The following is a 13,039-nucleotide window of genomic DNA, read 5'->3' as shown; positions in this document are numbered from 1 at the left end:
AGCTTCTCCTTAGTGGCAGAGAAGTTTAATTTCCCTCAATGGGAAAAAACCAATGACTTCTGCCTAGTACCTGCCATTGTTAGGTTTTTCCAGTGCAGTGGTAGCTTGTTTCAAGTTCTCTCCTGCTGTGGTCAGAGCCACTTTGATGTTGGCAAATGCTTTCCTTCCTCTGGCACCCCTCTGACCCCCAGTAGAACATTTTCCTGGAGCTTAACTAATTACAGGTGAATCAGAGGGTCTGTTCTTGACTGGTCAAGACACTATTATTTTTATTTCTAACAGTGGCACGCATGTGCAGATGACAAATTGGTGTAAGATTACAGAAGGATGTATTCCTAAACTGCATGACTTTAAAATGGCTACTGAGCTTTCAGTTGTTTGCCATTAATTAGCATATTTATTTGTGTTCTCTCAACCAATGTTAAGGTACAACTGTGTTTTTCTCGATGGTATCTAAAAACCGTAGTCCTTAAGTTCAACAGTTGCGAGATGTCTCTTCATTGCGCAAAACCCTGGTGGTGTCATCACTTTAGCTGATGTTCTTACGTGTGAAAACCGACTTTGCCGCTGAACCTCACTGGACTGCTCAGCCAGTTTCAGCTCTAGCCCCTGGACAAAATAGCTCCTCAAAAGCACTGTTCTCCTTCAGTGGTATAGAGTTATCCAATCAAGACACCTCATTCAAGGAAAATCTGCCTTAGGAAATTTAATATATTTTAAATTATTTTAAAAGAAATCCAACACCGTAACCTTTGGCTTTCTTAACGGGTTCTTTCTGGAGACCAGTTAACATTACAAAATTGTTGAGAAAGTAAAGGACCCTCCTGTACTAGCTGTGTTACTGAAGAAAAGCGTTTCTTTTTGAAATGACAGGCTTTCGTTGAAGGGAAGAAACAGTAAAAAGCTTTTGGCTCTGTTTCATTTTTTTCTATTAAGAAAAGAAAGCACCTCTTAGAACAAGTAATACAGAATAGCTGAGAATGAATTCAGTTTTTTTACGGTTGCCCTGAAATACATTGTATAGCCTGAGATCCCGGGTGCCTTCCTGTGCGACCCCACTTGGCCATTAGCCTTCAGACTTCTGCTGGTGCCCTCAGGGAGCAAGTTTTCTACGTGTGACAGAAATGACAGCCTTCTCCCTTGTCACAGAAGAATCCAACACCTTTATAAAGAATAGCCTGCTATGGAGAGTTTATTCTGTGGTTTCAGAGATGTAGAAGGCTTTAATATAAACACGAGTAAGCTAGCATCTTCATAACTGGCTAAGAGTCATTTGTAACAACTAAACTTTTTTTTTAAATTGTTAAGAACATGAACATAAATGCAGCATCATTGCTGTAAAATAAGCTGCTAAACTTGTATGAAAATCCCAGTCCTTTCAGCTCTAGGTTTAGTCAGGCTTAATTTCATATGTCCTTGCATTAAACAAGTGAGCTGTGTACAACCACTGGTCCCCCTGGCACAACTGAAAGGCTAGCTCTATGTTATATTTAAATTGTTTTTTTTCCTACGGTCCACACCACAACCAGGAAGCTGCTGGTAACTAACTGTCTACTTAAGAGGAGAAATAAAAAGTCCAGTTTTTAAAATAAGAGAATTGAGTCTGTTTTCTAAGAGTATAATAGCCTTGGCCAGAAATCCATTAACACCTATTTAAAGTCGATGTAGACACAGTGCCAAGATTATATATGTAAAGTTAATTTTGGAGATCTGTTTACCTAGAGTTAAAAGACACATGGGCTGGGTTAGATTTGAAAGCCTTATGTCCTGAACCAAAATGGGGTTGGCCAGTTTCATCTCATGTCATCCAAGCAACTGATGGGTGGAAGCCTTAAGGCTGGCAAGTTTTATTTCCTCCTGTAAAAGACAAATGGGTGGTGGAGTAAGACAGTTGTACATTAAAACTTTTGTACATCCCTGCTCCAAACTGCCACAAACGCAGTACTTTACATTATCTGCCCACGCAGGCCTGGAATAGAACTTTCCAAGACTTGGGGTGACTGTGGCTTTATCGCACTGGCTTAGGGCAGCAGTTCGTCCCATAACTGAGTCTTCTGGTCTCTGATCGCTGCTGGACGCTGGAAATTGTAGTGGACGGGCCCTTGCATCTAGGCCTGTGCGACAATCAAGTCTCTCGTGACTTGAAAAGCAGCAATAAGGGAACTGAGCTGAATCTTCTCATTGGTGCCAAGAGAAAGTCTGTACCTAAAAGAAATGCGACAAAAGGTAAGACTAAAGAAAACTACGAACAGCTGCCTTTTAACAAGAAAACAACAGGGATCAAAGACTGAAAATCTACTGAGGGAGGGAGATGGGAAATGATAGAAGTTCATCTTGGATGGGAATCTTCTATGTGTCCTCCTAATCCTTCCTTCCCTGCCCTCAAACACTGATTTATAAATCTGATTCAAACATGAGGGGGGAAAAAAAAAGTATATATATATATATATTAGTTACCAGTAGTGTTCTGAACTTAACATTGCTTTAACTCTACAGAGATGCACAGAATTTATGTGATTAAGGATTATTTCTTCATCCACAGAATGCACTGAGAGGAATTCTAACTAGGTTTCCTTCCTCTGAACTAAGACATTTCACTGGGAATTCTGGTTGACGTATCTATGGTTTTGTCTCTACTCAGTAAACCAGGACACTGGCAGCTCCTCTCGCCACCTTTTAAGCACCCAGCCGAATGCAAAAATCATAATATTCACAACCTGGTGAAAAGAAGTGACCTAATTTGTCGATGTAAAAGCCAATGACCAGCAAATGAGTGTGCCTATGTTGACATCTATTTTGAACCCAATGCTTTGTCTACTTAAGTGATAGCTGCCAGCTCCATTGGGGGCTAATAATAGCGTTTACTGAACTAGGCAAACTGGAAAATTGGGTTTATGTTTGCTTTTCCCCCCAATATGCCTGAGTATGCCAAAATGCCTGAGTAACAGCTGGATGGCCGGTCGTCCCCAAGTGACCTAGATGTCGAGAACTGAAAAGCTGACTGAAACAGGCCTCCCAGATAACAAGAGAATGTTCCGAATCAGTGTGGGCCACGCTTTGCAGGTCTGAGGAGAGACCTGGGATCTGTCCTTTGTGTTTGATTTACTTTTTTAAGTAACTCAACACCCTTCCTTTCTCACGTTTCATTCAATACCACCAAGAACTAGATACAGTATATGAGTAATTTAGACAAAACAGTTGAAACCAAGCAAGCAGCAACGAAAACCCATGAAAGAAAAAATGAAAAGAATTAAAAATAGAGAAATCAGTACTCACTCGATGTCTGCCATTTTGATCAATAAATGTATTCGAACTGAAGATGGAAAGTCAACTGAGGAGAAACAAAATAAAATGAGTGAGGTATGTCACTCTATCCTATTAAAAAAAGTCAAAGGAGACAAGTAGGAGTTTGAGCATCAACCAGTTAACACTAACTTCTCTTGAGGGCTCAGCCTTATCACTACATACCATACCTGTGAGAAAGTAAAAATGGTACAGTTTTTCACACTGTATCTATTCCACTTTGTGATTCTTCATCATGTAGCCAAAAAAAAAAAAAGAAATACAGCAGTTTCCAAAGAGATCATAAGAATGCAGGATAGTCATCGACGCTGCTCTTTTTAAAACTGGTAGTGAGGACTTCACAGCTTGGAAGCTGAGTTCTCACTTGCTGTCCCAGTTTCAAAAACATAAACAGTTGATTTTGTAAAGTTGGTTCATACTCAGCTTCTCCAATCACGGGGCAGAGCTGGGCCTGAGTCGCCCGTGTTCTTGGGCAGAAGTGAACACGCCAGCCGGCCATACAAGGCCTGCAGAGGCGCAGACAAAGCCACTCATCGACCTGACAGAGTGTCTCGGTATGTGGGGAAGAGCTGCCTCACAAGGCTGCACGGTGGGCCACCTGGGGAGCCTGAAAAAATCCCAATGCCCAGGTCTCCCCGAGAAGCCGGCTAAGTTGCTCTGGGTGAGTCCTGTGTGCCACCCTGGCTGACGATGCCTTCTCTGTGTGGACAATACAAGCAAGTGTGAAACTCAGTTTACTTCAGACTGCTTTTGGTTTACGGGAAGACAGATCTTCCTCCTCCCTCTTTCCTTTTGGGGAAAATATTCTTTTAGAAATGTGAATTAAAATGTGTTTTTTTATTACTGTAAAATATAAACCCCTGGAGGGGGGAAAATGTTAGCCTTCAGGAGTTTCTTTGTACTTTATCCCCAGCAGTTCTAGAGAATTTAAAAAGAGTGGCTTTGGAACAGAGTTTTCAACAGTAGCCAAGACAAAATTGCTAAAAAACGAGGGGTCAGACTTAAACTTCTGCATCTGTCTCTTGGCTTCAGGAATGAAGCTTTGTGTTCCCTTTCTGGCCACCCTTAACCCCAAGCATGCCATCTGCCCCACAGCTTCCAAACTAGGGGATGACGTAAGTTACCTCTGTGCACAAACAAGTGTATCTCTGTCAGGATGTCATGCAGCGCCAGCCCCTTCAGCGTTTTCAACTCCATAATATCTAGAGAAGAGAGGTTAAGGCAAAGGGAACAAGCTCCAGAACAAACATACTGCCGAGAATCCTGAATACAAAATGAATACAACATGAACACATAATGGGCCCTGGTTCTTATTTTCCTTATGTTTTCTCTGGCAAAAACGGGCTCCTCCCAGTAGAGAATAGAGCCGACCGCACCCCCTAACAGGCTTTATTCCACTACACCTAGGTTTTCATTTCACAGCAAAACCAGAGTGACACTGAGCACTTTTAACGTGACTGCATCTTCCCTCCCACGGCCTGACTGCTTTGCTTGCATCTGTGAGTGAAGCTGCCTCAAGCCTTGCCTGACCAAGTCAGTCTTTCAGGAAGAACTTCAGGATGCTACAGACAAGCACCCACTCCACCTCGACACCCTGCTCCCATGGCAAGCGGACCAATCTTTGGCCAGCAAGGTGTGGGTGCTGGCTGCAGCCTGTGCTTCCGGGGCCAGCCTCAGGCACCTAGCATGCTGTCAGGAAGACACAACAAAGGATATTCCTGTAGGCTGTGGTGAAGTCTTGATTCAGCATCCACTCCAGGATGTTGGCGATGTCAGACTTAAGTGGGTGCCCCGTGCAGGTGTAGACAGTCTCCTCTGTCACCTTCCCAAAGGCCATGTTGGTGCTCTGTACGGACGGGAGAATCACAGTGGCTGTCACCGCAGCTGCCAAGCTGCCAGCAAGCCAGGAAGAAACCGCTGAGGCAGCAGCAGGACACGGGCACAGGTCAACTCAAACGCCGTCACTTTTACGCTGGCAAGAGTGGGCCTCAGCAGAGGTACTGCTGCTTGTTGGCTATGTTGTAGCTGTGGAATCCTTAGACTCCTTCCCTGTCTTTCCCTTGGTAACAGATTGTTCTCCCAACTAATCGAAACACAGAGGGAGCGAGTCTTTGGCATATTTCGACACCGAGGTCCTAGGAGTTCTGGATTTCTGAATTTACAAACCGGTTGTGCTGTTACTTATGTCTTCCTGGAAAACACTATTCTGAACAGTGACCCAAGATTTGCTACAATTAAGACTGTACCTGCAAAATGTTCAGAGCCCTTCTCATATCTCCACTGGAAAGAGTTACAAGTGCTTTCATTCCATCTTCACTTATATCAACTCTGAAAGGAAAGAGGCAGAGGGATTTAGAGGCCCCTTTTTGAGAAGGCAGACATTCACCAGGGGAACAAGATGACCTGAAATGATTAAGGAAGAATGGAGCTAACAATACCCTCTTGATCTATATGATGTAGAATTCACTCCGGTCTGTCGGGACTTGGACTTCACGTCAGCAATCACAGCCCACTCAAATCTAGAAAGATCCTTCTTTAAGACCAAGCATTTTTATGTTGAGGAACTGGTCTAAATCACGCTCTTGGCAAGGCAAGAGCACTGGAAACAACCATGGCACTGAAGCTCTGCCTTTAAAACAAGCAGCAGCTCAGGGCGGCCACTTGCTTGGCATCTAATCACGCAGAATATAATGTCTTAGAACCTTCTCTTCCAGTCAGAAAAGCAAGAGGCATGTTAGCAGAAGGGACTCGGCAGCATGCAGCTTCCAATGACAAAAGAAGAGGAGGAGGAAACTGGGACCACTTCCAGTGGAGGAGGATGGAATAAAAAAAAAAAATCAAGAGAAGAACCAGATGACTTTTATGAGGAGGAATGTCCGTGAGATAGCCGAGAACATGACAGCAGCCAGCAGACTCTGATGCCTTCCCTGGGCCAGGCGCTCTGCTCAGTCATCTCAAGCACTGCCTCATTTAAAGAAGGCTGGTAGATGAAGTAAACCGGCCGGTCACCCCATGGCCCCACTAACACCACACTTGGTCCCCAAAGCCCTCGCCTTCCCTGCTTTTCCGTATACTCACTTCTCTTCTTCCACAACGTGTTCCAAGCGTGGGACCATCAATTCAGGAGTCAGGGGACCAAATCGGAACCTCGTACACCGTGACTGCAAGGCGGGGATGATCTTTGACAGATAGTTACAGATGAGGCAGAATCTGGTATTTTCAGTAAATTTCTCAATCACTGGCAAGGGGAAACAAAACCACCTCAGGTCTCAGTCCATTCCAGTTCTTCAGAGAGCCCTGGATGTTTCTACGGGCACGGGGAGGAGCGTACAGGACACTTCGAGAATAAGGCAAACACGTGGGGATGCTGCTTGCCACTAAAGAGGGTGTCACCTCGGTATTCAGGATTGGTGACCAGCCACTCCCTTCTCAGCACTGACAGACATATCCCTTCTGTAAGATTTCATAAAACACTTCCTTTTTTAGGATTTTCCAGGATTCCCACGCTCTTGCCATTCCATCCCATTCAAATGTGAGTCCCAGGATTCCTGCCCTTTCACATAAAATTATATTTGACGGGTTGATGACATTGCACCTTCTACCGTGCAGGGCTCTCTGGAGGGACGGCTTTTTGCAGACTCTACAGTGAGCCTTCTCTGGAAGCCTGAGAGCACTCAAGGGAGCAATAACCTGAATTCAGAGACACTAAGAACATCGGTTCACTTCGTCAGTATCCAACGTTCTGCTCAGGGGAGCTGCCCAGACTGACAGCTACTCCGCAGAACAAGATGCCGAAGAAGGGCTGCCAAAGTTGCTAGGACCAGCAATGTTCTCATCCTCCTCCTCCTCCTCCAGATGTGCTGTACCCACCCCTTCCCTGGGAACTCCCAGAGACAGCTCTGCTCTCGGGGCCAGTCAGCCTCGGGATCCTAATGAGGGCAATTAACAATGTCCTTTAAGAGAACTGAACTGCAGTGGCCCCCAAAGAGCTGATACAAATACCCAGGACACTCTCCCTTCCCCGCCAGATCATCCCCTTGGCAAGAAGTGAAGAAACGTCAGCTTTCTGAGGGCAGCAAACTTCAGGTCTTATTTTCCCAGCTATTTTGTATCTAAGGGTATAAAGAGCAGGAAGGTCTACCCTGCCATTTAGGAAGGAAAGGACTTGCCATAACCTCCCATCAAATGCTACAAATTCTCAGCCCTGAAAATGAGTCCCCCTGCAAGGGAAGGAAGCACCAGGGCTCATGTGCTTGGGCTGAAGGTATAAGAGGAGCCCCAACACAGAGATACTTTGTCTAGATCATAAGGTGGGAGAAAAACTATAGAGATTTCTCTGGACCAGGGGATGGAATGAATGAAAACTAAAACCAAGGCATGCTGCGTCTCCTGTCCAAAGTTCCCAAGTCTCCTTTCGACCTTCTCATCAGCTCATCTCACCTCTCCTCAAGGCATTCTGGGCGTCCTGAGTCATGGCATCAGCTTCATCCAAGATCACGAGTTTAAAGCCTTTCCTAGGAGAACAGACAGCACCTTCTAAAGATTTCTGCAGTCTCTCTCCAACTTACAGACACAAACCCTCAGCTCCACATGTGCCATTAGGCTTTTTCTTCCAGAACTCTGACACAAGTGGACACATGTGGTCAGACAGAAAGGGACTCTCCCGTAATTTCCTTGGCCCTCAGTAGGCAATGAAGTCTAGCTTCTTTGCAGCTGCTACATTATATTTTCTGGTGCCCGCCCTCTTCTTTTTTCAAATAGTGTCCTATCACCTCTTCTTCCCACCACCTTTCCTCATGCCCAAGTCTCCAGCTCTTTACCACCATCCTACTTAGCTTTCTCCATCTCAATTCATTTTTGTCTGATTTCAAACTAGCTCACCTGGTCTTCGCTAGGATGTACTCAGTCCTCAGTTAACCAGTAAAAGGAAGTTAATGCTTCCCTAGAGAACTGGCTAGAGCAGGTTCTTTTATATTTGCATCGTAACATTTCTTACCACGGTCTCCACACTTTCTCTCTTTTTCATGGATGCTTTTGACAGTCATTTTCACCTTGCCAAACTGGTAATGGGGAGGATTTAAAAATTAAGCTGTATCATCTCACTGATCAAAATCTCTAGAGAGGAAAAGCCAAATAATTCTTACTTAAATATTGTCCTCGTGCTAGCAAAGCTCAGGATTGGTCCTCGAACGATATCTATTCCTCGGTCATCTGAAGCATTCAGCTAAATGTGGAGGAGAGAAGCCAGAATAAAAAAGCAGGTTGGTATGCCAACCATAAATTCTTTTTTTCTACCCATAAATTTTTGGTCTTAATATATCTTCAGTCCAGCAAGTTGGGCCTCTAGGCCTAATGACAGCTAAGAGATCATCATTTAAAAGAAAAGAAAAAAAAAAACACAGTTGTATTCAAACATTAAAACTCACTAGGTGTCTATTACATTCTGAAAGGCACACAACTGTTTGTCCACCACCCTTTGAGGACACGCCCTTGGCCATAAATTGGAGAATACTTAATCGGCCTGGTCATACTGCAGGGCACCACTGGCATGAGCAGAACGATGCTAGTTTTAGATACAACAAACCAGCACAGCCCAGAGGTTACCAGATTGTTAATACACAGAAGTAAGAATGTTGGTGGCAGCCCGGTTCTAAGATCCATATCTAAAACATAAGTTGATCATTTTTTTCTTGCAACAGACGTTATTTAGATGTTTGTCATCTGTCATTCAAAGTCCCAGCAGTAAGCAGATGGTAAGCTCAAATCGTTATTTGAAAAGAATTAAGTGAAGGGATATTTTAAAAGGAGTTGGTGGGGTATGGGGAAGCCACAAGGGATATGCAATACCTCGGGGACTACTCAGGCCTCTTACCACCCCCAAAGGGGCAGGGGAGGGAGTGGTGGCAGTACCTGGACAGGGCTGTGCCCTGCAGGTGGGGACAGTGCCAGCTTGTGGCGACCTACAGGCTGGGGGTACACCTCATTCTCCTCCGTTCCCCTGCCCCGACTAGCCCAACCCAACCAGGAGCCAGAGAGAGAGGAAGGTTGTAGTCAGAATAGTTCAGCCTTCCAGGGCAAGAACTGGGTGGAGAGATGCAGGGAACAGATATGGAGGGGCACACGGGAGACAGCCAGCCACTGAGTGACCATAAGTGTCTTTGGGTAAAAGTGGGCACAGCAAAGAGCAACCCCTAGTTACAACTGCTCTCTAGCTGACGGATGCCAATCCAGACCAAAATAGCCACTGCAGGAAAAAGCAAATTAAAATATCTTATCCTATATCTGGAAACCCTGGTGGTGTAGCAGTTAAGCATTAGGCTGTTAACAAAAAGGTCGGCAGTTCGAATCCACCAGGCGCTCCTTGGAAATCCTATGGGGCAGTTCTACTCTGCCTTATAGGATCACTATGAGTCAGAATTGACTCAACGGCAACGGGTTTGGTTTGGTTTTATCCCATATCTGCTTCTTTTCCAACTGCCAGTGGGGAAACTTACTTTTAAAGTAAAACAAAACTTGCAGAAATATAAGTTATGAGTTGTTATTAGTTATTGTGGAGGAAGACTAATCCTATTTACCTCCAAGACCATGGAGCCAAATTCTTTATCTTTGTAGAGCTGTTTAGCACAGGCCAGGATGGTGGACGTCTTCCCTGTTCCGGGAGGACCGTAGAGAAGCAGGTGCGGCAGTCGGTCCTCACTGATAAACTTCTGAACTGAGGATTGGGAAGAGAGAGAGACACCAAGTCTCTTGGAGTTGCTTCATACACTGTGGGTCCTTGAGTTGTCCATGAATGCACTTCAACCCGAACATAGAGGCAGGAATGAAAAACCCAAAGGACTCAACTCTGAAAGCCACATTCCATGAAGGCCAATCAGATTCTTTGAAATTATTATGACGTCACCAAGAAATTCACACAGGTCCTTCAACTAGGATACCAGCAAACTGACAGGGATACTTACTGGTACTCAAAATGTCCTGATGAGAAATGAGATCATTTAGTGTCTGTGGCCGGTATTTTTCAACCCTGAAATACAATTTAGTACATAAGTACAGGAACATTTTGTTACGTACAGCAGAATCCTTCCAAATCCTAATTAAAAGAGGAAGAGAAACAAAAACCTATTAAGTTTTAGTATCTACCAGTGGTTCTCAACTGGGGCAATTCTGTCCCCCAGGGGACATTGGGCAACGTCTGGAGACATTTTTGGTTGTCACAACTGGTGTGGGGGGTGGGGGTGGGGTAGAGACCAGGCTGCTGTTAAATATCCTACGATGCACAGGAGAGTCGCCCTCCCCCACCCAATACACACACAAAGTATCTGGCCCCAAATGTCAATAGTGCTGAGGTTTAAAAACCCTACTGTAATCCAATCTTTTCAGCTGCCCACCAATAATCTCAACTTTGATGGGCACCTACTATTTCAAAGAGAAATTAATCTCATGCCCAAATGTCCATCGACAGATGAGTCGATACATAAATACATTATATCCATGTAATAGCCTATTACTCAGCCAACCCACCCAGCCGCTCCATGGGGAGAAAGACTTGGTGATCTGCTCCCATAAAGATGACAGCCTACAGCCTAGAAAACCCTATGGGGCAGTTCTACTCTGTCACATGAGGTCACCATGAATCAAAAATTGACCCAACAACAATTCACCCATAAAAAGGAATGAAGTACTGATACATGCTAAGACATGGATGAACCTTGAAAACATGCTAACTAAAAGAAGTCAGACACAAAAGGCCACATAGTGTATCAGTCCTTCTGTGAAATATCCAGAAAAGGCAAAGCAGATTAGCAGTTGCCAGGGAAGGAGGTGGGGGGAGCACTACTTAATAGGTATGGGATTTCCATTTGTGCTGATGAAAAAGTTCTGGAACTAGATGGCGGTGATGGCTGCACAACATTGTCAGTGTACTGAACGCCACTGAATTGCACATTTTAAAGTGGTTACAATAATCAATTGTACGTTATGTGTTTCTTACTATAATAATAACGATAATTAAAAAAAAAACTAAACTCATTATTAGACAAGAACAATTTGGACTTTTTCAAAATCAAGCCAAACCCAACCAAAGTCTTTAAAGCATGACACAGTCGTGGAAGTAGGGTGGTTATGATCATCGAGTCGTTTTCTGGCCCTGGTACCTTATACAATTCATTTACTTCTCCTAAGACTCAGTGTCCTCACCTGTAAAACAGGAATGAGTTAATGCACCCCAAACATTTAGTAGGGTGCCTATGGCACAGAAAACCATTTAATAAACGGTAACTAGGAAGTGTTGCTATTTATTTATTATGTATGTATGTGTTTAAAGAATTGATAAGTGGTCGCATCGAAGAATATGGCTATCAAGAGGGAAGAGGAGATTCTGGCACGGAGTCCAAATGCAGGGTGTCAGAAGACGTGGGTCGAACCCCTGTGCTGTCACTAAGGTACGAAAACCGCTTTCTTTGGCGACAAATGGGATTTGGAGGTGGGGGTGCAGTGCGGTCCGTGAGACTTTGCAATTAAGGTCCTAAACAGAACGCGGGAGAGGGTAGGGATGTCCAGGCAAACCTCTGTGTCTCCCGCCTCGGCGGGGGCCCGGGCCCCTCTCCACCGCGTCCCCCACGGCCGACTCCTCCCCACCGCGGCAGCCAGGCCCCCTCCTACCAGGGCAGGTTCCTGCTCTTGGCCGCCGAGGGCTGTTGTTGCTGCTTGAGCGCTGAGGTCTCCATGGCGGGAAGACGGGGGTGACCGGGTCCACTGGGATCGTCGCGTTCCCCAAGCTCCAGCAGAGTAGCCGCGACCTGTCCCCGGACCCTCGCTCTTAGAGTTCGCGCGCAAAAGCAACTCTCGCGAGACTTCCTGCCGCTTCCGACTTCCGCCCTCGGTCCCGCCCCCTCTGTGTTGATAAAGCGCGGGTTGCCAGGTTACCGAGAGGCGCCGGCCGCCAAGCTCTCCCTTTCTCTGCCCTTCCAGCTCGCGCTGCGGTAGCTGCGGTGCGCGGGGCTTCCCGAGCCCGGGGAGAAAAGGGGCAGGAGAGGCAAGGGTGCCGTCTGCAGCCGCCAGGCATTGTTATTACAAATTAGGATCCCACGGCCAAGGCCAATTCCAGCCATCCTCTGACACATGACCAAGTTCCAAACTTTCACCGTTCAAAAGAGCAGAAAGCTACCAGGACTAAAAAAAGTCCTAAGGAAAAAACAACCACCAAGAGATACGGCCACTTCTTGAATATAGATGCCCGTCTAAAAAAAGGCTCACAACACCTTTTGACCCCAAAGCTTTGAGATGAATATTTGGAGTTGAAAAACAACTCCAAACAAACACCAACCTACCTGTTTCCCGAATATCCGTGTCCCTCACCCAACGCGATTTAGAGAACCAGCCTCCAGAAAACAACTCCAGAGTGAAAGCGAAAAAAGAAACTCCCAGTTAGGTTAAAATACGAAACTGGAAGAACTAATTAATAAACATAGAGGACAGTGTCCCTATGATATGAAGATACTGAGGTGAACCGACATTAAATCTTCAGTGCTTTTTTCCTGAGGTGAGGGGATTCTGAGCCATTTTTTTTTTTCTTTTTTGCTGCTGTATTTTCCAGCAAATATGGATGTCTTACATGCATAATTTTTTTCTTCTTTTTTGCTGCTGTGGTTGTTTTTTAAACGTGTTGAGGAAAGGCAAAACTGGGAGGATATGAGGCTGGGGTCAGCAGTGTTCGAATTCAGAAGCTGCTGCACTC

General features: G+C 45.2%; 1 protein-coding gene across 2 annotated transcripts; it reads right to left on the bottom strand.

Moving 5' to 3' along the window:
- Positions 1–397: 397 nt before the first annotated feature.
- On the bottom strand, positions 398–12,694 carry RFC5 (replication factor C subunit 5). Of its 2 annotated transcripts, XM_049865559.1 has the most exons (12): positions 12,633–12,694; positions 11,965–12,101; positions 10,263–10,327; positions 9,879–10,015; positions 8,448–8,527; positions 7,744–7,817; positions 6,382–6,541; positions 5,550–5,631; positions 5,020–5,149; positions 4,428–4,505; positions 3,277–3,331; positions 398–2,205 (listed from the first exon to the last, which is right to left on the bottom strand). In XM_049865559.1, the coding sequence occupies exons 2-12, from the start codon at positions 12,027–12,029 to the stop codon at positions 2,109–2,111; spliced, it is 1,023 nt and encodes a 340-aa protein (XP_049721516.1). In that variant the 5' UTR covers positions 12,030–12,101; positions 12,633–12,694; the 3' UTR covers positions 398–2,108. The 2 variants fall into 2 exon arrangements, with proteins under 2 accessions (XP_049721516.1, XP_049721517.1); XM_049865560.1 differs by lacking the exon at positions 12,633–12,694 and having other exon boundaries at positions 11,965–12,127.
- Positions 12,695–13,039: the final 345 nt, after the last annotated feature.

The sequence above is a fragment of the Elephas maximus genome, chromosome 22 (genome assembly GCF_024166365.1).
Source record: "Elephas maximus indicus isolate mEleMax1 chromosome 22, mEleMax1 primary haplotype, whole genome shotgun sequence".
NCBI classification, from domain to species: domain Eukaryota; kingdom Metazoa; phylum Chordata; class Mammalia; order Proboscidea; family Elephantidae; genus Elephas; species Elephas maximus.
This window is presented reverse-complemented; position numbering and strand designations above follow the sequence as displayed.